The 26067-nt window shown below is 41.0% G+C and overlaps 2 protein-coding genes across 3 annotated transcripts in view; both read right to left on the bottom strand.

The window, feature by feature from the left end:
- CUZD1 (CUB and zona pellucida like domains 1) overlaps positions 1 to 8483 on the bottom strand; it is a 24601-nt gene extending 16118 nt beyond the window's left edge. The window contains exon 1 of one of the 2 annotated variants that reach the window (XM_031652011.1): positions 8399 to 8483. The gene's annotated coding sequence lies outside the window, so the exon portion shown is untranslated. Of the gene's footprint in view, positions 1 to 963; positions 1048 to 8398 lie in introns of those variants that run through there. The other variant, XM_009215550.3, reaches the window with a different exon arrangement.
- Positions 817 to 26067, bottom strand: FAM24B (family with sequence similarity 24 member B). The gene is made up of 4 exons (XM_009215546.3): positions 25966 to 26067; positions 8435 to 8581; positions 2150 to 2276; positions 817 to 1166 (listed from the first exon to the last, which is right to left on the bottom strand). Exons 2-4 carry the CDS (start codon positions 8442 to 8444, stop codon positions 974 to 976), a joined length of 330 nt encoding a protein of 109 aa, XP_009213810.1. The 5' UTR covers positions 8445 to 8581; positions 25966 to 26067; the 3' UTR covers positions 817 to 973.

Here is a 26067-nt window from a genome sequence, read left to right as displayed (position 1 = left end):
ACTTCTGTTTTCCTTTTTACCCTCTTTTAGTAGATTACCATCTGTTACTAGCTAATAATTCTTCACATTCAGTATACATGTGATGGTCACAAGCAAGGGTTTAGTTCATGAGAGGAGTGGACATGCGGTTACAGATGGGGAATCATGCTTAGAAAGGGGTTCCAGGAGGCTCAAGCGCAGGAGCTGGAACAGAAGGCAGCTGGGAGTAGAAGTGGGGAGTGGTGCTTCCTGTCACCTGTTGTGGTCAGGGAGTCTGGGCTTTGGCCTTTGGCTGGTGGTTGGTGTTACAGTTGAAGATGTTGATGGCTGGATCAACACACATCACTGTTACCGTGATCCACGAAGGAGTCACATGCTCTGGAGATTTGGGGATTGCAGTAGGAAGAAACTGGTTTTCAAAAGGTCCTTTTGAGGTCACTGAGCTCAGGCCTATCTTACACAGGTCAGACAACTTTAACACAGGGAGATCCTGCCTGGCTCCTCTCACTGTCTTGGATAAATGGACAGGACAACAGGACAGGTGTCAGGACATGACACCATTTTCTGCGGTGGATGTCAACCATCCAAGCCCTCACGAGAGCTAAATGAGTGACTCCAGCTGGACGAGATCAGCTGGGCGGAAATTGGAAACGTCGTAAGAACAGTGTGCATTTTCCTTCTCGGGTGGGAGATGTGCTGGACACTTTTATTCCAATTCTCTTTCTTCTATTGCAATGCTACAAGCTAATTTCCCCCACATTCCAAAGTGAGTAATAAATATATTTAAACAAAGAATGTTTATAATTAATAATCAAAAAATAATGGCGGCAAAGAGGATTATTTTTAATAGTGTACATTTATTCAAAAGTATATAAAATAACACTGTAAATTATATAATCTCACATAAAAACTCTAGAACTTGATTTGAATAACAAAACAATCTACTAAGAAAGAAATATTGCTCATGAAGATTTTTGTGCCCACCTTTCCCAAGTCAGAGGCCCTCATTTATGTCACAACAGCAAGGTGGCAGGGCATCAAAACTGGCATACATTCTACATCCTTCACAGCACTGCAGGGCAGGACAAGACTCCATGGCAATGGTTTTGGCCTGGCTGTTCTTGGCCCACCACACCTTGTCTGGGTTGTGATTTTTTACAGCCACAGCCTCAGGGTCCTTTGCAGCTCTTGAGAAAAGACACACACAAAGCACAGGCTTAGAATTTTTCTTCTCAGTCCTTTTGTTAGAACTGTTGCGGGTATTGGAAGTTTAGTGCTGAAGCCAGTCAAACATTAACACCAGTCCTACATTAAGGCTCTCTCCCCTGTCCCAAGTTCCTCTCCAATCCTTTCCTCTCCTATGATTGCTATAAACGTAAACTGAGGTTACAAGTAAGGGTGAGTGAATTCGCAAGCAAGGTCACCCAGCTGGTCACTGCAGGCCCCCGAGATGCAGGAATGATGGGAAGGTGCTGCATTCAGCTATGTCCTGGGCTCTGGGATGTGCCATTGTGAACTCCTTAGAATGGGGACACAATTGCATCTGACAACCAATCTTTCTGGTACTTAAAGGGTCTTCTCCCCAAAAATGCAATCTTCTCTGATCTACCCTCCCTTATCCACTGTCCCCCAGGTTTTTCACACAGGTCAGCTGTCCCTGAGATCTAGAGCCCCAGTCATTTTCCCCAAGGCCACCAGAAACAAATGGAGGAATACCCTGAGAGCTCCCAACTCAGGCAAGAAGAGATCAATCCAGCCCGTCCTCTACATGAGTACAAGGCAGAGCTCATTCACGCAGTCTCCCCCACAGAATCTGCAGCCTGCAGTGCCCAGGACAGAGGAAGGCTTGGCCAAGGTGCTGAATTAAACACCTGATGGTAAACTTAGTGAGATCCAGTGACAGCCAAGCAGTGCTGACACTCACAGGCCCAAGCTGAGAACATTCTAACCACTCCAGCCAGAAAGAAAAAACATAACTAGACTCAGCTGTCTTTTTGCCTTTACAAAGCTGCCTGTTCTTCTTGACCTCACCCAGGGGTACGGCCACAGCAGCAAGGAATGACCTTGCTCCAACAGGGAGCCCAGGTATCCCATTGATGGAGTGTTATCTATCCCCTTTTCTCCATGTGACTCACTTTAGTGCATTGTTTATTTTGAACATGTGACTCACTTTAGTGCGTTGTATATTTTGAAGTAAAGACAGAGCACGACAACTATCAGCAGGAGCAAGGCTGCCAGGATACCACCAGCAATGACAAGCATAATCACTGTACGGAGGTCAAAAGACTTCGAAGTACCTAGGCAGAGAAGTACAAGCAAGCACTGAGCCCACGTGGCCTCCCTCCCCACACAACCACCAAGCAATGTCAATGTCAGGGGAAGAGGAAGAAACCCCAAACACAGATCTTTATGTGTGTAAAACACAAATGTCTTCCCAGGGCAATCTAGGATCCCAAGCTGGCCCAGAGATGGGAAAAAAGAAAAAAAAAAAAGTCCATTTGTCAATGAAAAGGAATGGAAATGCAAAGTCCAGAGAGAAGGCTATCAGAAGGACAAACAGTGGGAAGAATCGTTCCCTTTCACAGGTGTGATGTGCAGCTGGAAACAACAAGCAGGCCTGCAGTGGAGCTGATGGCATCACTCCCCAGCGCCTGGGCCTCCTGAGCTATACTCATTTTCAGAGTCAGAAATGAACCCTCGCTGGATGTCAGGCTCAAAGCTCTTCTGTGGAAAAGACTGTGTCCAAATGTTACTGCCCCAACAATACTGAGAATATGCAAATCCATTTTGTAAATGATGCATGTTTTAGGAAAAGAACTTTACAATTCTTCCTCTGACAACTGACATTTTTCCTCCTAAATCTTAAATTCTCCCAAGAAATCCAATTTGAGATAAAAAATTAGTTTAACCTTCTGAAACTGGGAAAAAGTGAGCCAGGGGAGAAGAATAAACAATCTGACTGCCAAAGCATACTTACCACCTTTTAACTCTTCATGGCTGGGTGAAAGCCAACAGTAAAAAAAAATTACAATCAAAGTAAATTTTAGGGAACGGGACATCTTATCAGGGATTTCTCAAACTTTTAATTTGAGAAAGAAAATTCTAATGATTAACATCCAAAGTTGAAGACCTCGCTTTTAGAAGCAGTCTTCCAGCAGAGCTAGCAGAATGGATATCCACAATCTAGTTCCAACTTCTGTGCCAATCAGGACACAGGCTGTGTGACATCAACACTCTGGACACCAGCTCTCTTTCATGGAGTTCTGAATTCCATTCCACTTCCAGATATATTTTAGCACCAGTGGAAGTAGATATGTCTAAATACTCTCTTAAGCCATGTAATATTCAATCTCCCCTTTTCAGGCTTTGTTTCCCCCAGAGAAAAGTTTTAGTTAAGAGTCTGATTCCCAGAGATGCCACGTTATATTATTTTAAATGTCCACTTTTCCAAAAAGCCTATAAGAAAGTATGGCCCATAAAGGAGTAGGGGAGCAATAAATAAAAACTTTTTCTGGAAGAAGCCCAGACATTGGCCCTACTAGAAAAGACTTTTAAAGTCTTTTAAATATGTTCAAAGGAATCCATGTCCAAAAAACTAAAGGAAAATATGAAAATAATGTCTCATCATAAAAAATACCAATAAAGATAAAAATTATTAAAAAGAACCAAACAGAAATTATGGCATTGGAAACTACAATGACTGAAATGAAAAATTCACTAGAAGGGCTTAATAGCAGATGTGGATTGACAGAAGAAAGAATCAGTGAACTTGAATATAGTTGAGATTATCCAAACTGCAATACAGAAAGAAAAATAAATGGGTAAAAATGAACACAGGACTTCCAGTTTCTGTGCCAGCATGTGAAGGGCTTAGGAGTCATCATTCCCATATTCACAACAAGTAAAAAGCTGAATAAACTGACTGAAGAATCAACAACTCTTAAGTCAACCAGAAAACTGGTCACAGGGCAAACAGCCACCACCAAAACTAAAGAGAGAGGTGAATACAGAGAATCTCAGTTTAGGAGCAGAAGCCATTGCCAGAGCCAGCAACTAGTAAGAACACTTACATGGTAACTGATGTCTTCCTGGATGATGAATAGGGACTAGCATAATATTTTAAAACTCCTGAGGGCCAAATTTTGTTTTGTTTTTTGTTTTGTTTTGTTGGGTTGTGGCTCCCTTTCATGAGTCATATCTCCAGGAGTATTGCAGGAAGTCAGGGACCCCGAATGGAGGGATGAGCTGAATCCATGACAGACGAACAAAAATTGTGAAGATTTCATGGACATTTATTAGTTCCCCAAATTAATACTTTTATAATTTCTTACACCTGTCTTTACTACCGTCTCTGAACATAAATTGTGAAGATTTCACGGACACTTATCACTTCCCCAATCAACACCCTTGTGATTTCCCATGCCTGTCTTTACTTTAATCTCTTAATCCCATCATCTTCGTAAGCTGAGGAGGATGTATGTCGCCTCAGGACCCTGTGATGATTGCGTTAACTGCACAAATTGTTTGTAGAGCATGTGTGCTTGATCAATATGAAATCTGGGCACCTTGGAAAAAGAACAGGATAACAGCAATGTCAGGGAACAAGAGAGCTAACCTTAAAATCTAACTGCCAGTGAGCTGGGCGGAACAGAGCCATATTTCTCTTCTTTCAAAAGCAAATAGGAGAAATATCGCTGAATTCTTTTTCTCAGCAAGGAACATCCCTGAGAAAGAGAATGGCCCCTGAGGGTAGGCCTCTGAAATGGCTGCTTTGGGGGTGGCTGTCTTTTATGGTCAAAGGAGAAGGGATGAAATAAGCCATGGTCTCCTGTAGTGCTCCCAGGCTTATTAGGATGAGGAAATTCCCGCCTAATAAATTTTGGTCAGACTGGTTGTCTGCTCTCAAACCCTGTCTCCTGGTAAGATGTTATCAAGACAATGTGTACCCAAAACTTCATTAGCAATTTTAATTTTGCCCCATCCTGTAGTCTTGTGATCTTGCCCTGCCTCCATTTGCTCTGTGATATTTTATTACCTTGTGAAGCACGTGATCTCTGTGACCCATATCCTATTCGTACACTCCCTCCCTTTTTGAAAATCGCCAATAAAAACTTGCTGGTTTTACCGCTCAGGGAGCATCACGGAACCTGCTGACATGTGATGTCTCCCCCGGACACTCAGCTTTAAAATTTCTCTCTCGTACTCTTTCCCTTTATTTCTCAGACCAGCTGACACTTACGGAAATAGAAAAGAACCCACGTTGAATATCGGGGCTGGGGTTTCCCCCAGTACAGGAGCTCACCTGGTTCTTATAATGAAGACTACAGGAAAATCCCTTTATATTTTAGTCTCCACTGACACTGCAGTGGAGTTGGCCTTATTACCACTATGAGATAATAAAAGTCATGAAATTTCACCAGGCCTCCTGTGGTGCCACCCCAGAAGTTAAGTGGAAAGTTGTCTCATTACCTACTGGGTCAGAGAAGAAATCCAGACTCCCCAAGGGGTCTCCACTGATACCACAGGGGTCAGAGTTGAGTCTCTGCTCTTTATTCATCCTTCTCTGACACCACCCTGGTAGAGGGGTGCTTTGGGATACTTCTTTACTGCTTGGTAATAGTAGACTTCTAAGCTCTCTACTCAGTCTTTGCTGGTGGAGTTGGGATAAGGCCATAGTTTTTTCTACGGTGTTTGCCTAGAATGCAGAAGTTATTGTCTAAAAGTTTTCTGTCTTATTGAATTGCCCATTTCCTGGTCTTTTGGCTAGAAAAACTAGTTTCTTGCTGGGGCTCTTTTGTCTGAACCCACTGGTGTTTCCAAGTTGCTCAATTCTTCAGCTCCAAGTTTAGGAATCTGAGACAAAAAACAAAACTTACGGAACTCACTACCATGCTATTACTTTGATCCCAAGGTCCCTAGCTAGCCTTCCTTCTCTCCACCTATTCAAGCCTTATGTTTGTTTTCTATATAATATCCATGGATTTTAGTTGTACTTAGGAAGAATAAAAGTATCTCTTCCCCTAATATGTGAAATTTTTAAATCAGTCCTCTGCTTAAAAGCCACAGCCTCTGCACCAACCCTACACTTGCTCAATCCTGAAAATGAGTGTCTCCTTAAATTGTGTACCCTGGGCCCTTCACATGTGTTATCCAGCCCATATCTCGACATAACATCTTTCCAGCCTCATCTCCCTCTGTGTTACCCCACACCCCATGTATTTTCATGCCTCTGACCTGGTTAGATGGCCCTCCCTGTCCCTCACCTCCTCTATCTGCTGAAATACCATCCCGCAAGACTTCAATAAAATGCTACGTTCTTATAAAACCTTCAGTGATTTCCGTCTTTCTCCCTCTCGTGTTAATTGTCCTCTCCCTATGTATCCATGCCCTTTGTTTGTGCCTATATGGAAATTTGAATTGTTGACTAGGTGTAGTGGTTCATGCCTGTAATCCCAGCACTTTGGGAGGGTGGGGCAAGAGGACTGGATTGAGCCCAGGAGTTTGAGATCAGCCTTGGCAATATGGTGAGACCCTATCTCTACAGAAAATTTTAAAAATGAAAATGAAAATAAATTAGCCAGGTGTGGTAGCAGATGTCTGTAGTCCCTACTTGGGTTCAGAGGGATATAACCCTAAATAAGCTTAGTTATCATTAAGGAGCTAGGGCCTGTGGACCCTCACCATGGGGGTGACTACTTCATCTCTCGGTTTCCTTCTATTTCTGTGGTTACTTGATTGCTGTTTGATAGTCTGTGGGCTTGTGCATTTAAAGTTTGCTTTTTCAAGGTGTTTGTGAGCTCCATGGGGGCAGGAGCTCTGCAACCCTAGGTATCAGAGAACCTGCAACCGATTAGGTGCTGGCACATGTTATGATCATTGACCAAAATCTGAATCTTGTCAATCTGGCACTCATCACTTTCTCCAACTGAACCTCTAAATTTAGACAGTGCAGTGACTCAGACATAGCAGTTAAACCCTGACTAATATTATTTCATTGATTAAAAAGAATGCATACTTTCTACATTGCTTATAAGTCACCAACATTTAACTACTTCCAATGTGTTTTAGTAATATCTTTCTGAGTTGTAGTGAAGACAACCAGGAGGCAATAACTAAAACCTCTGTTTGAAAGATGAAGAAACCGAAGCTCAGAGAGTGGAAGTGACTCCCTTGGGTCACACAGCAAGTAACTGGCAGCAAAGAAACTAGGACCTGGTTCTATAATCCTTCCCTCCATCTCCTGCTTCCCAAGTCCAATGCTCTTCCACCCCCAGCCTTCCTGAACCTTCTGAAATGATGTGTTGTTCCCCATTCCCAGTCCCCCTAACTCTATTATTCAAAGGCTGTGATTTTGGCTGTCAGCTGAAAGATCTGCAAAAAAATCTAGTTGCATTTTATCTAAGGAAGGGGCTGATTTTTGTGTTGATGTTTTCATTCAAAGCAATATCTCACTGATGATTCACATGTGGTGACTACTCAAGAGTACTGAGAGGAACGGGGCCATGTGTTCCAGACGGCAAAAGGTAGGCAGCAACTGTGCTCAGAATCAGTGAGTTCAACTTTGCAAAATGCAATTCCTGATACAGGGGCTGGCCTTTTCTCTATGGAAATTCTCTGTAATTCATATCCACAAGGACTTTCACCCAAGTCAGTTATTTGCAAACTGCCCATCCTGTGACTAACACCTGAGTCAAATGGTTGCAAACGCCCTGAAGCATGCTAAATTGCATCTCTGGAGACAGAAGCATCCTGGATCCAAAAGTACATAAGCCTGTGAGCTCCCTACTTGACCCAGTTCCCATCGCTGTGCCTCCTCCACAGCTCTTTCTGCTCTGCTCCCGGAAAACTCATCTTTACTTTCAGACTCTTGGTGCAGATGGGGACTTTGCTATGGCACTGGCAACTGCCATAAGAAGAGCTGGGTTTTGTCCCAGAGAGAGGATCTCCTTAACTGAATCCTTTATTCTCAGAGAAATAAAAATTGTGGTGAACAACATGCAATCGGATTTTATGAACTGCCAAGGTTTGAAGACAGTTTCTGTGTTTTTGTAAAATCCAAATGGCACATTTTACTATATGTCCCAGAACCAGATTACACCTCTCTTCCCATCTCCCAAATTCCCATCCAATCATTCCCTCCAAAACTTTATGACTGTAAAATCAGTTTTAAAAGAACCAAAGAGAAAAAAACTGCAAACTTAGTGATGGATTACCATGTTCTACCTTATCAGTGCCTGTCTAGGTGATCTATGCAGATCCCCCAGAGGTGCAGGTATGACAAGGAAGGTCACAATCTGCCAAGCACTGGGCTCTGGGATCTGCCCTCTAACTCGCAGGCTTAACTTCCACAAAATGTGACAAGACTGAGTCTGTCAAACCAACCTCTCATTTCTTGGGAGGCATTCTTCTCCATACTCACATGATTCAAGAGAAGTAACAGTTCATCTTATTTCACCTGCATACATAATGGCTCCTCTGCTCCAGGAAGGGCAAGAAACATTTCAAAAAGAGCTCCAACTTCATCATGGCTCAGACATCCTCTTGTCAGGCATCCTCCAGGGTCTTCCAAGTGCAGCTTCCCATCTCGCCATCTCTTAGGCAACTGGAGAGGGGAAAAGAGAACAGCTCAAGAACTCTGTAGCTCAGCAAAGGGGAGATCATTCAGCTTGTCAGTTTTTTCAGTCTATAGTGCCTCAGACAGAGGGACAGCTCAGCTAACATGCTGAGTTAAACACCCAATAGGAAACTCAATTATTTAAAGTGACACCAAGGCAGTGCTGACACACAGAGCCACGAGGCTGAGAACATTTTATTTACAAGCTCACAGCCCCAAGCCAGAAGGTAAAAAAGCCAAGAGTGTACACAAACATGCCTTTGCCTTTCAACCTCTCCTGCTGTTCTTGACCTGAACCATATGTGGCTGCCACAGCAAGGAATGCCCCTGCAGAAGCAGAGAGTGTCCAGGTATCCCATCTGAAGGGATGTCCCTCATTGTTAAGTGACTCACATCTTTGCCGTGGCACATTAGAAAGGGACACAATCAGCACAGGGGCAGCAACCAGGATGAGACCAAAACCAACTGTAATCTCTGTCCCAAGACCAGCAGTCTCAACGTTTATATGGATAGACACCCAACTTGTGGTGGCTTACTTTGTGGAAAGCCAAATATCATCTATGAGGAGCTAAGCAGGCAGTGCCAACGATGTTCCCTGTGTAGCAAACAAGCAACCTCTCCTGCTGTTCTTGACTTGAACCATCTGTGGCTGCTGCTGCAAGGAGTGACCCTGCTGAAGCAGAGAGTGTCAGCATGGGGAGTCAGCAGTGCCTGCCTTCAAGGGGTCAGCCTAGGGGAGGTCCATAAAGCCCTGATTCTGCAGCTCAATCCCAACAAGAACGGCCTTTCACACTGGAAAGACCAGACAGCAAAAGTATCTGAATATCTTTCCCACTTTCAGTGTGCTGAGGCCTCAGTCTCAGTCTAGCCATGCTGGGGAGTCTCCAGGGGTCTCTCCTTCTTTCCCTGGGCCTAAATCAGGACTGCAGAAGCATCCTTACTTGCCCCAAAGTTTCCTTCTCCAGCCCCCTGTCCCCTGGACAGACCCACTGCATGTTGCAAAGAGATGTAGACAGTGATTACGGATCGATCTTCATTTCACCTGGACTGAGAAAAATCACCCTGGGTTACTGCTGCTTCCCTCAGCCACTATATCCCTCCCTCCACTTCCCACCTCTAAACACCAGTGGTCTCATGATGTCCCCAAGCTGCCAGCCCCTAGAGCCAGGCCCAGTCCTGCATTTACATTTCACTGGATGGACACAAACAGAATTTGGTTGCTTGTGACTGTAGGAATGAGGTTCCTATTTCTTGCTGGCTGATGGCCCAAAGCCACTCTTAGCTCCTACAGGCCACCCACTCACAGGCCCTCTCACTCCAAGGCAGTTTACTTCTCCTTCCAGGCTGGGAGGAAAGCCTCTCTCTGATGCTCCACCCACCTTCTGTAAAAGGGCTCACCTAATAAGGTCAGATCTACCCAGATAATCTCTATTTTGATTAGCTCAAAGTCAGCTGATTAGTAACCTAGACACAAGAGTGACATTCCATCATATTCCCTGGTCCAGCCTACCCTTTAGGGGATGGGAATATACAGGATATCTGCATGGGGGCGCTGGAACCTTGGGGGTCATCAGAGAACTTTGCCTACCATGAGGCTACTATGCTGCCACTTATAAAAGGGAACCATTTTGGTCCAAAACATGAAGTCAACGAGCTTTGCTGCAATTGAATTTTCACGATTCTTTCTTGCTATTACATAAGTCAGTCTTCAAAGCAATAAATATTGAATTGCTATCTAATCCATTTACACTTCACAACTGGTCATTTCTCTTACTACATTTAAATAAGTTCATAAAACTCAAATTATCAGTACAACGCTGGGAACCTTTACCTCTGCTCTACAAAGGCAGTTTTGCTGTACTTGTGTATTTATGGTACTTAAGTATCCGTCTCCTTGTATTTCTCTAGTTTTGTCATGTTCTCCAAAGCACTCATCATTCAGACTTGCCTCCAGTCAAGTTTTGAGGCCTTAATAACAAAAACAATGTTATAAGCTCTTGAGGAAGTACAGACCCTTCAAACTCACATATCTAGGCCTTAAACTGTCAAACTGAAGCTTGAAAAAGGAACAAAAGAAAACATTATCAGTTTACTTTTATGTCCCCCAAATGGGCTGGAAGTGCATGTCAGTGTCTGCTGACCAGCTGACAACTACTCAGGCACTGGCAAGGCTGGCTCTGAATGCTCAGGATGGCTCCACTGTGCCCCTGCGCATCCCTCCCCATGCACACCTGTGCCCACAGCAGATTACTCCTCCTGCATTCTTGAATGTGCACCTTTGGGTCCTGAAGCAGGAAAGTTCTAGGAACTGGGGGAAGATCACAGAGTGGTTACCCGGGTAGCCCTCACTGTCTGTGGGGCACACAGAGCCCTTGAATCCTTCTAAACATGGTGTCCCCGGTACCAGCGAGAAGTACCCCTTGGGCTGGTGCTCCCCAGAGACTACAGAGGGAGCGTACTAAGGCTTCAGGGCACCCCAGCCTCCCTGGCAGTTATGCAACAGACTTCTGTGAGCAAAATCTGAACATGGTTCCTCTAGGGATCTGGCAATATATTAAATTTCCTTAGGAAAGATGCTTTTTTCTTCCTGCAGACGTCAGGTTTCCATCAGCAGTTCCTCTTCCAGGACTCAGGACTAGGCTCCCACAGAATTGGCTATCCTTGGTCTCTCTGCATTTTTCGTATGAAAGTGGATAGCACACATACGACAAGGCAGGCCCTGACTGATTCTCCTAGTAAAGATATAGTAATCCACTTCTTGACTCAGGCGGTTTAGTACTCAGACACCAAAAGAGAGATTAGCCAAAGACGTCCCAATCCCTGTTCCACACTCCAAATAGGATGACACCAAACAAAACAGGTTGGATGACTGTGATGTGAGTTGTGGAATAATTTGTTGCTAAGGAGCCAATTATAGACTGAAGCTAAGTGGTTTAATATTCTGAAGCTGTATTCTCATGGAAGCATGGCAGAAAGCTTTATACCTTATCAGAACAGAGGCAGCCATTAGGAACTGACTTTTGAAAGCCTCCCAGAGGAGAGAAGATGGTGAGTGAGAGATGGCCTTGTAGCAGCTCCTTACAAGCCTCTCAAATCCTTCTTGATCCTGGAGGATCAAAGGCATTCCACCAAGCTTCAGATTAACTAGGGTTCAGGCCTCGTCTTGCATGGCCAGAAAGGTGCAAGGTTGCCAGGGTGCAATGGCAGAGCCATTCCCTTACATACTCTTGTACCAACTGTCATAGGTCAGGAACCTGGAAAACAGACTGACACAGAGGCATGTGTACAGGAGGCTCCCTGGGGAGTGTATACAAAATCCACCCCTGTGAGGGGTGAGGGAGGCAGGACTGAAGAGTCAATGAACTATGAAGCAGCTGCAATAAAAGGTTCTCACCAATTCTCCAAGACTTTAAGGCTAGGCTGGCCCTTCCAAAATGCCCCATTGAGGCAGTGTGCTCAGACCTTTATATGCCTATATCAACTAGTCACTGGATGAGGAGTTGTTCAAGGACGGTCTGTGAAGTTGTTCAAGACAACTGTCTTGAATTCCTGGAGAGCAGTGGCACAGAGAGCCATCAGCTGCCAACACTCCCGGCAGTTTGTATTTTGTCTGGGCACAGCCCCTTCCACCCAAAATTTTGATCTGACTTTTTTTTTAACTTGTGCACAGTAAAGTTTGCTCTTTGTGATGTATAGTAGTATGGGTTTTGACAAATGCACGGAATCAGGTATTTGTCCACAATCATACCATAAAGAACAGTTCCATCACCTTAAAAAGTTCCCTTCTGTGGCCCCTACAGTCAACTTCTCCCCTATATGCCACCACTCAGCAACCACGGATCAATTTTCCATCCTTTTGTTTTGGGTTTGCAGATTGTCATATAAACTAAATCATATTATACTTAGCCTTTTGGACCTGGTGTTGTGCACTTAGGAAAATGCATTTAATATTTGTATATCAATAGTTTCTTTTTATGGTGAAGTAATATTCTGCTGTTTGAATGGACCACAGTTTACCGATTCACACATTGAAGGACATGTGGATTTATTTCCCGGTTTTGACAAGTATAAAAAAGCTGCTATAATACATTCCCATACCAGTTTTTGTGTGAATGTAAGTTTTCAGTTCATTTGGTAAATACTTAAGGGTAGAACTGCTGGGTTGTGTATTCAGTGTATGTCTGACTTTATAAAAAACTGCCAAACTGTTTTACAGAGTAGGTGTATCATTTTTCATTCTCACTAGCAATGAAATTGAATTCTAGCCGCTATGTTTACTCTTCAGCATTTGATAATGTCAGAGGATTTTTTGTTTGCTTGCTTGTCATTCTAACACATCTGAAGTGGTATCTGGCTGTTATTATTTGATTTATTTAATTACTAATAATTTTGAGCATCTTTTCATATGCTTATTTGCCATCCATATGCTTATTGGTAGATACCTTCCTTGATAAAGTATCTTTTTAGCTCTTTTGCTTATTTCTTGAAATTAGGTATTTACTTTATTATTCAGTTTTTAGAGTTTCTTCTTTAATATGATCTGGATATAAGTCCTTTATGAAATACGTGATTTGCAAATACTTTCTCCTAGTCTATGGCTTTTCTTTTTGTTCTTTTAAGTGTGTCTTCAATAAAGCAAGTTTTTAATTAGATAAACTCCAATATATCCTTTTATTCACAGATTATATTTTTGTTGTCATATCTAAAATGTCATTGCCAAACCCACTGCCATACAGATTTTCTATTTTCTTCTATATGTTTTATAGTTTTATATTTTACATTTCGGTCTACAATTCATACTGCTTTAGTTTTTGTAAATGAGGTATATGTTGAGGTTCATTTTTTGGCACATGGACATCCAATTGGCTTATAAAAACATTGCCTTTGAAAATTTTTCAAAAATCATCTTGTTTTTGTGGATCTATTTCTGGGCTCTCCATTCTGTTCCACCAATCTGTGTCAAACTGCATGGGTCACTGTAGCTTCAAAATAAGTCTTAATATTAATAGTGTGAGTCCTTAAACTTTGTTATTTTTCAGTTTGTTTTGGCTATTCTAATTCCTTTGCCTCTTCGTATACATTTTAGAATCAACTTGTAGCTATCTACAACAACTTTCTACACTGAATCTGTAGACCAAATTGGGGAGAATTGACATCTTAACAGTGGATTTTCCTATCCACAAACATGGACTATCACCACTTATTTAGATATTCTTTGATTAATTTCCATCAATGTTTTATAATACTCAGAATACAGATCCTACACAAAGTTTATTAGATTTATACCTAAATGCTTCTTTAACTTTTAGTGCTATTGTAAACAGTATTATTTTCAAGTTTCAAATTCTAATTGTTCATTGCTGGTATACAGGAGCAGTGAATTTTTATACATTGACTTCATTGCTGAGCTCACATTCTGAGCCACTGGACATTCTTTGAAAACTAGTCAGCTGTATCATTTTTCTGCTCTAACAGTATCCATTGATCTTAGAGTAAAATCCAAACTCCTTATCTGACCTACACAGACCTTCATAATCTGACCATTTACCTGCCTCTCTTTCCTGTCACCTCCTCCCATCTTGTTTCCTTTCACTGACATTCAAGCCACACTGGCCCTCCTCCCCTTATTGTGTAGACATGCCCAGTTGCTTCCTGCCTCAAGGCCTTAACCCTTGTCTGTTTCTTTGCCTAACATGCACCAAACCCTCCCCAAGGCCATGTCACACCTGAGTGCATTCCTCTTTATGTCTTTGCTAAAATTTCCCCTTCTCAAAATGGCATCCCTTGGCCATATTATTGAACCCCCACCTACAAGACACCCTCTATCTCATCACCTTATTTAATTAGATTCTAAAGAGCAATGATAATTTAACTTTGGTTTATTTACCATGTGTCTCCCATATTTAGAATATAAATGCCATGACAGCAGGGACCGTCTCTCATGTTCATTTCAATATTCATATTCCTTAGAATAAGACTCAGTAAGTATAAGCATTTTAGAAATCTGGAGGAGAAAGAAGAGAAAAAAGAAAAGTAAATACATGAAGTTATTAACAGCGATTGTCTATAAGTGGTTGGGATTGTGACATTTTATTATTTTTCTTTTCAGTGTATTTCTTATTTTTCTTAAAAAACATGTACTGTTCTTCAAATGAGTTATTTTTAACTAAAAAAAAATGAATAAAAGGCCTTTGTTTTTAGGGACTTTTCAGCCAATAATAAGCAAAATGATTGTTGCATTATATATGGAGATTATAAAGAATAAGTCAGGTTTCATTACAAACTGGGTTTTTTTTTTTTTTAACACAAATGCAAATAAGAATTCTTCTAGTATAACAATGTTCCTTCTGCCTTATATTTTCTTTGCTCTTTAAGGACTATACATAGAGACATCATAACTACTTTTCTCTCCAGGTGTCCAAATGGGAGAAACCAACTGCTGATGGTATTTAGCTAAATGACTGTGTAAGAATCACCTGTGGAAGGTATATTCCCACTCATTGTGTGGCCAACTCTTCTTAGTACAAAGTGTGGTCTCTATTAGGCAAATCAAGCTGTAGGGCCAGCCTGGGAGGGGACAGCCTAAAGGAAGTCCATGAAGCATTGAACCTGAGCTCAATTTCAATGAGAACCATTACTGAATAGTGGAAAGACCAGAGACAAAGAACCATCTTTCCCACTTCCATTAAGCCAAGGCATTTGGTGTTATCACCAGGACATGTAGCTTTTTGGCCATGTTAAAGAATCTCTATGGAAAGAATTCAGCTGCTCCTACCTACAGGTAACAGTAACATCCACAATCACAAAGTAATAGCTGACAGTACACTGATTGATGATTTCATGCCTGGCACTAGCTCTTAGATATTTCATTCTCTTAAGAGACCCCATGAAGTAGGTAACACTATTATCATCCCCATTTTATTAATGGAGGCAATAACAAATGGGAAAACATGGACATATGGAGGTTGAGAACTTGTCCAAGGCCATACAGTTAGCAGGGAAAAGGGCCAGGAATTGAACTCAGCAAATCTGGTTGCAGAGGCAGGCTATAAACCACAAGACTAGTGGTTAGCAAACTGTATGTGCATTCGAATCAGCTACAGAGCTTTCAAAAGTCTTTTTACAACAGTTTTCTGTTTATTTTTAAATTGAGTAGATAGGGCAGAATTCCCATATGGCCCTCTCCCCTGCTCACATACACTGTTATTTTCTTTTATTCAGTCTGTCCTGTTTAGCTCTGTGTTTAATTCCTTAGCGAATACTTCATTTGCACTGATTCACTGAAGTAACAACCTCAAAACTTCATTACCATCCATAGGCATAGCCTCGGATGTTGTTGCCAGGGCTCTTTACCAACATCTCCTGACTGTTTTTCCATTTCCTGGTTTCATTTTCAGGCTGGCCCCCTCCACATACTGGGCCAGTGTCAACTACAAGCCCACATCCTTAAAATCTATGATCTAGAAAGGAGAGAGATAATGTCCTTTTCCAGGGTCCACAAATCCTACAAAAGGAGTTTGGTCTTCCCTGGATCACCTGCCCTTCAATTGTACCAGTCCCTGTGGAAAAAGGGACAAGGGCCCATGATCTTGTTCAGGTCAGGGTCACATGCATTGTCACTGATAACTCCTGCCACAATCACAGTGGATAAGTGGTGAAGCTCATCCCCAAGGGAAAGGGATTCCGAGCCAACTGAAACAACACATGTTCACTGTAGAAAGCAAGAGTGAAAAACATGAAGTTGTTGAAAATGTTTAGCATTACAGTAATTTTATTCTGATCATTTAATACAAGAAAGTCAAATAGGAATTCAAATTTTCAACTTTACTTTTGGTATTGATGAATAATGAAGAACCTTAGCTTCTTCATACTTCCACAGTTCATTGGAGTTAAAACAATCAGGTATTAGATATTTCACTTGCTTTTTTAAAAGTTCTCCTAAAAAGCTGTGAGAATTCTACACCAGCATGGGTCACTGTTGCATAATATCACTGAGGTCTGTTATGTGTACTACTTTTCACCAGCAAAGGAAAAATGAAGGATTTTTTGAGTGACTTTTGTATACATATTTAGGTACTACACTTTTACTAATAAAAGTAACTTTGACAAGAAAAAACATCTTGTATTACTGTGGTGCATGTTACAATTAATGAGACAATATTAATATATTAACTAAATTCAGTAATTTTATTCAGTTTTCTCTCTGTGTGTTGTACAGTCCTATAGGTTTTGACAAATGCATGTATCCACCATTATAGTATCACATACAGATTAATTTTGCCCCCAAAATCCCATGCTTCACTTATTCAACATTACCCTTCTCCCTTCCCCCTGCCAGACCCTGCCAACTGTTCTTTTAATTGTTCCTATAGTTTTGCCTTATCCAGAATGTCACATAGTTGGAACCATATAGTATGTAGCCTTTTAAGGCTAACTTGTTACAACTGGCAATGGTCACTCAAGGTTTCTCCATGTCATTTTGTTACCTGACAGCTCATTTATTTTCATCACGGAATAATATTCTATTATATGAAAATACCAGTTTCTTTATTTACCTACTAAAGGACATCTTAGTTGCTTCCAGCTTTTGCCAGTTACGAATAAAGCTACTATACAAGTTCATGTGCAGGTTTTTGTGTACCCACAGATTTTCAGCTCAGCAGGATAAATAACTAGGAGTCCAACTGCTGAGTCATATGTACCATTTAAAATTCCAGCCAGCAGTGAATGAGAATTCTTGGTGCTATGCATACCCACCAGCATCATTTGGTATTGTCAGGTTTTGTTTTTTTATTTTAGCCATTCTAATACATACTTGTTAAGTATGATGTTAGCTGTAGGTTGTTTGTACACGTTCTCTATTAACTTGAAGAAGTTCCCATCTATTCCTAGTTTCCTGAGTATTTATTTTATGATGAATGGGTGCTGAATTTTGTCAAATCCTCTTTTCTGCATCTATTGATACGATTTTTTTTCTTTTATTCTTTATGTGATAGGTTGCACTAATTGGTTTTCAATATTGAACGAGAAACATACAAGAATACCTCACACACCTGGAGTAACTCCCACTTGGTGTTGATATATAATACTTTTTCTACTTGTTGGATTCTATTTGATATTTTGTTGAGGATTTTTGCATCTGTGTTCATGAGAGGTATTGGTCTGTATGTTTCCATTCTCCTAATGATTTTATTTTGCTTTGGTGTTAGGGTAATGCTGGCCTCATATAATGAATTAGGAAGTGTGTTCTGTGCTTCTATTTTCTGGATAAAACTGCAGAAAATTTGTATTATTTCTGCCACAAATGTTTGGGAAAATTCACAAGTGAACTCATGTGGTCCTGGTGCTTTATTTTTTGAAAGGGTAATTATTATTATTATTATTATTTTACTAGATATAGGCCTATTTAGATTATATATTTCTCCTTTCTAAGTTTGGGTACATTGTGTCTTTTAAGAAATTGATCCATTTCACCTGTCATCAAATTCAGAGACAGCTGTTCGTATTATTCCGTTTTTATCCCCCCCCCCTTTTTTTTTTTTTGAGATGGAGTCTCACTCGTCACCCAGGCTAAAGTGCAGTAGAGCAATCTTGGCTCACTGCAACCTCTGCCTCCCGGGTTCAAGAGATTCTCCTGCCTCAGCCTCCTGAGTAGCTGGGACTACAGGCGCGTGCCACCACACCTGACTAGTTTTTTATTTTTAGTAGAGATGGGGTTTCACCATATTGGCCACGCTGGTCTCTTAACTCCTGACCTCAGGGGATCTGCCCAGCTCAGCCTCCCAAAGTGCTGGTATTACAGGCATGAGCCACCGCACCCGACCTCCCTTTTTATCCTTTTAATGCCTGTGGAATCAATACTAATGGTCCTGCTTTCATTTCTAACATTAAATAATTTGTATCTTCTTTCTTTTTTAGCCTTCCCAGAGGCTTATCAACTTTATCTTTTCAAAGAACCAGTTTTTTATTTCATTTATTTTTTCTGTGAATTTCATTGATTTTTGCTGATTTTTATTATGTCTTCTCTTCTGCTTGCTTTACGTATACAGGCATACCTTGTTTTACTGTGCTTCACTGTACTGTGCCTCATAGATACTACATGTTTTGCGAACTGAAGATTTCTGGCAATTCTGTATTAAGAAGGTCTATCAGCACCATTTTTCAAACAGCATGTTCTTACTTGTGTCTCTGCTGTAACATTTTGGTAATTCTTACAATATTTCAAACTTTTGCTTTATTATTATATACGTTATAGTGATCTGTGATCAGCAATCTTTGATGTTACTATTGCCATTGTTTTGGTTCACCATAAATCATGACCCTATAACATGGCAGACTTAAACAACAAATTGTGTTCTGAGTATTCCACTGACTGCCATTCCCTCATCTCTCTCCCTCTTCTCAGGCCTCCCTATTCCCTGAGACACAAAAATATCAAAATGATAACAATTAATAACCCTACAATAGTCTCTAAGTGTTCAAATGAAAGGAAGAGTCACGTACGTCACACTTTAAATCAAAAGCTAGAAATGATTAAGCTTAGTAAGTAAGGCATGTTGAAAACCCAGATAGGCTGAACACTAGGCCTCTTGCATGAAACAGTTACCAAGTTGGAATGCAAAGGAAAAGTTCTCAAAGGAAATTAAAAGTGCTACTCCAGTGAACACACAGATAAGAATGCAAAATAGCTTTATTGCTGATATCAATAAAGTTTTAGTGGTCTGAATAGAAAATCAAAGGGGCCACAATATTCCCTTAAGCCAAAACCTAATCCACAGCAATGCCCTAACTCTCTTCAATTCTGTGAAAGCTAAGAAAGGTAAGGAAACTGCATAAAAACAGATTGAAGCTAATAGAGGTCAGTTCATGAGATTTAAAAAAATAAACCATCTCCATAACATAAAAGTGCAAGGTGAAACAGGAAGTGTTGATGTAGAAGGTACAGCAAGTTATCCAGAAGCTCTAGCTAGGATAATTCTTGAAGGTGGCCACATTTAACAATGGATTTTCAGTATAGATGAACACAGACTTCTATAGGACAAAGATGCCCTTTAGGACTTGCATAGCTAGAGAGGTCAATGCCTGGCTTCAAAGCTGATTCTGACTCAAAAGGCAGGCTGACTTTGTCACTGGGGACTTATATAGCTGATGACTTCAAGTTTAAGCCAACACTCATTTACCATTCTGAAAATCCTAAGACTCTTAAGAATTATGCTAAATCTGCTCTGTCTTTGCTTTATACATGGAACAACTAAACCAGGATGACAACACATTGGTTTACTGAATATTTTAAGCTCCCTGCTTTGACCTCCTGCTCAGAAAAAAAGTTTCTTTCAATACATTAGTGCTAACTAATGCCCAAGAGTTTGGATGGCAATGTACAAGGAGATTAATGTTTTCATGTCTACCAATACAACATCCATTCCGCAGCCCATGGATCAAGGAGTAATTTCAACTTTCAAGTCTTATTGTAGAAGAAATACATTTCATAAGGCTTTAGTTGCCACAGATAGCAATTTCTCACAGTATCTCTTAGGTATGCCTATATATTGCTCTTCTTTCTCTTGTTTCTTAAGGTGAAAGCTCACATAATTGATTGTAGATCATTCTTTTCCAACATGTACTCAGTACTCTCCGTTTCCCTCTAAGCACTGCTCTTGTTGAATTCTACAAACTCTGATGAGTTGTATTTTCACTTTCATTTAGTTCGAAATACTTTTAAATTTCTCTTGAAACTTCTTTGAGCTAAGTGTTATTTTAGAAGCATGTCTGTTAATCTCCAAATATTTTAGGATTTTTCAAGTATTTTTGTTATGAATTTCTAATTAAATACCATTGTGATCTGGGAACATACTTTGTATAATTTCTATTCTTTTAAATTTGTTAAGGGGTGTTTTATAGCCTGGAATATGCTCTATCTTGGTAAATGTTCCAGAAGTGTTTCAGAAAAATGTGTATTCTGCTATTGCTGAAGTGTCCTATTAATATTAATTAGATCCAGTGGACACATGGTACTATTCAGTTCAACTATATTCTTACTGATTTTCTGCATGCTGAAACTGTCAACTACTGATTCAGGGTTGTTGAAGTCTCCAACATTGATAGTGAATTTGTCTATTTCTCTTTGCAGTTCTATCAATTTTTGCTTCACATAGTTGATGCTCTGTTGTTAGGTACATATATATTAAGGATTTTATTTTGCCTTCATTTATTCCTTCTCTGATGCTCTTCCTTTATGTAGATCCAAGTTCATGACCTTGGATCATTTTCCTTCCCTCTGAAGAACTTATTTTATTGCAACATAGGTTTATCACTGACAAATTCCCAAATTTATTTGAGAAAATCTTTAAGTATCCTTCATTTCTGAAAGATAATTCTTGCGGATACATTCTAGGTTGGTGGGGTTTCTATTTCAACATTGTAAATATTTCATTCCAGTCCCTTCTTGCTTGGTTTCTAATCAGAAATGTAATTCTCATTCTTGTTCCTCTATAGCATGTATTTTTTCCTCTGGCTCCTTTCAGTGACTTTCTCTTTGACTTTGGTTTTCCACATCTTGAATATAATATGCCTAGGTACAGACTAAGCTTGAAAAACCTACGGCCTGCGGGCTGTATATAGCCCTGGACGGCTTTGAATGCAACTCAACACAAATTTGTAAACTTTCTTAAAACAGCTTGAGGGTTTTTTTGCAATTTTTAAGTTCATCAGCCATTGTTAGCATTAGTGCCTTTTATGTGTGGCCCAAGACAATTCTTCTTCCAGTGTGGCCCAGGAACACCCCTGGTATAGACCTTTTGGTATTTATTTTGTTTGGTATTCTCTGAGCTTCCTGCTCTAAGAGCGGGTTTGGTGTCATTAATTTTGGATAATTCCCAATCATTATTGACTCACATATTTCTTCCACTCTTTTCTCTTTCTTCTCCTTCTGGTATCACCATTATACATGTTATTACAAGTTTTGTAACTGTCCAACAGTTCTTGGATGGTCTACTTTTTCATTCTCTATTTTCTTTGCTTTTCAGTTGAAGAAGTTTTTATTAACAGTTCTTCAAGCTCATTTATTCTTTGGCCTGTCCAGTCTCCTGATAAACCCATCAAAGGCATTTATTTGTCACACTGTTTTTTGACTTGTATCATTTCCTTTTAAATCTTCCTTAGCGTTTCCATATCTCTGCTTACATCACCCTTTTACTCTTGCATGCTATCTGCTTTTCCTTTAGAGCCCTTAATATATCAATCATAGCTACCTTAAATTCCCTACTTGAGAATTACAAAATCTGCATCATATGTAAGAATGGTTCTGATATCTCCTTTGTCTCTTGTTCTTTCTTGCCTTTTAGCATGCTTTGTAAATTTTTGTTGAAAGCTAGACATAATATATCTGGAGGAATGTATAGAAACTGAGGTAATCAGGCTACTTGATTCATGTCAATCTGGCTGGAAGTTAGGCTGTGTTTAATGTTTGCTGTAGTTATCGGTGTCAGAGGCTTCAATCTACTATTCTTGCTTTGAGTTTTCACATTGTCATTGTCTTTGGGTTTCCCCTGAAACTCCTTTTAAATAAAATGTAGTCTGATAATAATGGGTCACAGTTGGCACTAGGGAAAGGCAGTCTCCTAATTTAACAAAACCCTGAAACTGGCGATCAACAGCTTGCCGATAAGATCTCAGGAGTTGGGCAAGTGGGTTCAAGCATGTGCACTAAGAGGCAAAATGGCAGAGTTTAACTGGTATATGACCTTCTAAGAACATTTAATGGGTAAGAGAAGAATGCTTCAAGTAAGCACGCATACAACTCTAGTGAACACACTACGCATATGGCCCTGCCCTAGTGCTGGCACGCCACTGAGCATGCGGACCGCCCACCTGAGGGAAGAATTAGGCAAGAAGTAATGCAACCCCGGAAGCCTGTCAACATATAAGACCCAAAGTCAAAGGTCCAACCACGCACTTGATCTCTCAAGGCACTTGCTTGGCCTTCTTCCAAGTGTACTTTTACTTGCTTTTGTTCCATTTATAAAGCTTTTAAATAAATTTTTCCTCCTGCCCTAAAACTTGCCTTGGTCTCTCACTCTGCCTTATGACCCTTGATCGAATTCTTTCTTCTGACAAGAATTAAGGTTGCTGCAGATTCACCACCACTAACAACGGGAAAGCTAGAGGGGGCTGGAGTCTTCTAATTGTCCTTTCCGTAGAACAGATGAGGCTCTGGTAAGGTAGTTTCCCTTGAGAGAAGGCTTTTGTTAGGGAAAATGCTGAGGGCAGTTTTCAAAATGGTTACTTTTCCCCCTCCTTCCGCACAAAGCAAGAGGGAGTTTTAATCCAATCCTTGTCCTAAGAATCTGCTGCAGCTCTGAAAGGTAAAACTCCCAAAAGTGCAAGGGCACCATATGAGTGGTCTCCCAGGAGTTTCTAACTCTCAAGCTAATTCACACTCAGTCTCCAGCAAGTCATCAATGACCATTTTAAGTGTTCCTACCATTTACTGCCTCATGAGGATTTCTGTTCCTAGCATGCTGATCTCAGTTGTGATATTCAGCATTTGCCTATCCAGTTTTGGGATGGCCATTTGCTTTGTGACCTCCATTATCTGATGGATATTTTAAAGGCTGTTAATGTTCCATTTGTTCAGCTTTTTTCTTGTGAGGACAGTTGTGATTGACTTCTAAGCTGTTTACATGTCACAGATGAAACCAGAAGTGTTAAGAAATAGCACACAAAAACAAAAACTTTCTGGAATATTCAATATTTTGAGGGTAAAAGGTCCTGGGACTAAAGTGTTTGATTGCCACTATGCAAAGGAACTCTGTTAGCAACAGTAGATGCATATATGATTCTACTCTAAAATCTACAACAAATTATATGTAATACATTTCTCTTTAAAACAGTCAAGCAAAAAAAAAAATACACTGTGATATTGGTGGAAAGATTTCAAAGATATGCCTTATTCTTTATTTCAAGTGAAAAAATAAAAATAAAGCAAAAAATACCATTTGCCATTCATGACAAGAGTAATTTATTACATTAAAATTGAGGTCACCTAGGCACCAGCACAACACCCTGGCTTTGTAACCATTTGAAGGGTTCTTTCTGCCTGCAACACAAAGACCATGGCATTGTAGTAAAGAAAGAGATTAATAGACATGAGGCCAGCCACACCATGAGAGAGACAGATTTAGTACTCAAATCATTCTCATCCAAAGCTTATAGGTTAGGAATTTTTCAGAGGCAGTTTGGGGGAAGTGGTGGAGGTCACTAGGCTTGCTGCTGATTAGTTGGGGCAGAGATGAAATCATAAGGGGTGAAGCTGTCCTCTTGTGCATTGAATCACTTCTGGGTGGGGCCGTAGGAATGGTGGGTGTCAGACATGCAAAAAAACCTGAAAAGATATCTCAAAAGGTCAATCTACAATAGTTGTGTTATCTGCAGGAATAATTGGGGAAGTTGCATATCTTATAACCTTCTGAATAATGACTGATAATAGCTCATGTCTGCACCTTAGCAGGACCCAGGCTCCTCTCCTCCTGCCAGCCTGATGCAAAAGCAGTTGAGTTTGGGGGAAGGCTTATTATAATTTAAACTACAGCCTAAATGTCCCAAAAGCCCAAGAATAATCAAGGCAAGATTGGGGGTGGGTTAGCTCAGATCTCTTTCACTGTCATAATTTTCTCACTAACTTTTGCAAAGTTTTTTCAGCTTTGAAAATAAGATTGAATTTGCCAGTTTCACCTCTTCCTACTCCTCTTATACTGTGATAGAGTTCCCAAACAACCTCTATTGCTATCTCTATCAATTCCATACAACAAAGCTATACTCGATCTCTACTAGGCACAAAACAATTCCTAATTTCAACAACTGTACAGATGTTTGGGAAAACAAATGTGAGAATTATTTGGTAAAGCTCCATACCACAAGAGAATTATAGTATCTAAAAACTCTAAGTGTAGTAGAGAGAAATTACTGACAAATTCTCAAACAGTGTGGAGGGCTGTGCTTGGCACTAAATGATGAACAGGATTTTTCTTGCTATCCAAAAGAAGGGGCATTCTAGGTAGAGGGAAAAGCATATACAAAAGCAGGTGGGTCTAGGAAGCAGGCATAAGTCAACAATAAAGGGCTTTGTATGCCTGTTAAGAAGTAATGGTGGCCAGGTGCGGTGGCTCACGCTTGTAATCCCAGCATTTTGGGGGGCGGAGGCGGGTGGATCACTTGAAGCCAGGAGTCTGAGACCAGCCTGGTCAACATGGCAAAACCCTGTCTCTCCTAAAAATACAAAAATTATCTGGGCCTGGTGGTGCACGCCTGTAGTCCCAGCTACTCGGGAGGCTGAGGCAGGAGAATCGCTTGAACCCAAGAGGCGTAGGTTGCAGGAGCCGAGATCACACCACTGCACTCCAGCCTGGGTGACAGAGTGAAACTCCATCTCAAAAAAAAGTAATGGTGATGGCGATTCAGTCAGAAAGCATCAAGCACCAGGACAATCGATAAAAGAGTAGAGGGCAGTGCAGAAAATGAAATGCAGGTGAGGAGATAATGGCTATCGACCAGTAAAGAAACTCCTGGAATTGTTACAATGAAAGCTAGTATTTCAAAACAGAGGCAGAGATGGAGAAAGACAGGAAAGTTTTTATTTAAAAACCAAAAGTAAAACAAGACTGGGTGATATATTGAACATACGAGATTGAAAGAAAGGGGAGACGACAAGATGCTGTAGGTTTTCCGCCTTATTTAAGGAAGTCAAAATCCAGCTTATAGTATTGATCTTGCTCATGAAGTTTCAGATAGGTAATTCTAAAAAGCCTATTTTCCTTTAGACTGTCCAATTATGATAACATGTATCAAAGCTAACTTATGACCACAATGGGCAGGGCATAAAGAACAGAAAGTCTGGTGTACACAACTTAGAATGCATCTGGAGTACAAAACGAAAAAAGAGGCGAGATCTACTTCCTATCCCATGGGGCATCTGGAAAACTCCCTCAGGCGACCGTTCCATCCAAACACCTGGGATCTTTCTCAACCTTTGGATTTCTGTCACGAGGGCGTCCAGCACAGTCCTGGCAGCGCCGTAGGATCAGGGAGCATCAGCTGAGACGGCAACTGGCAAAGGCCCGTGTGGCCCAACGCCCACCACTAACGCCGTTCAGTATCTACCTCTACTGCCCTCTAACGCGAGAATGTGTGTGAGGGAGGCAGGGAGAGTTCCGAATAAAATTAACCCGAATCGACAGCTCGTCTGCGGCGCTAGCTGCCACAAATGCTGCAGACCCGACGGAGTGGAGGCAGAAAAGGCCCTGGCGTCCACTCGGGAGAGAACGAGGTCAGGAGTCCGTCCTGCACATCACGTAGAGCGAAGAGACCACACCTACCTGACCACAGATGCTCCCCATCCGCCCAGCAACCGTGGTCCATGCTGCCTGCCATTTGTCCACCGCCGGCGTCGAAAAACCACCCTGATGCCCGCGCGCAGT

This window comes from Papio anubis, chromosome 11 (genome assembly GCF_008728515.1).
Source record: "Papio anubis isolate 15944 chromosome 11, Panubis1.0, whole genome shotgun sequence".
Classification (NCBI taxonomy): domain Eukaryota; kingdom Metazoa; phylum Chordata; class Mammalia; order Primates; family Cercopithecidae; genus Papio; species Papio anubis.
Note: the sequence above shows the minus strand (reverse complement) of the source record. Positions and strands in the feature narration are given on the sequence as shown.

Excerpts from the sequence above, each read along its gene's own strand:
- FAM24B (XM_009215546.3), bottom strand. Across the intron at positions 1,167-2,149 it reads AAAATATACAACGCACTAAA|AGCTGCAAAGGACCCTGAGG; the intron begins GTGAGTCACATG and ends TCTTTTCTCAAG.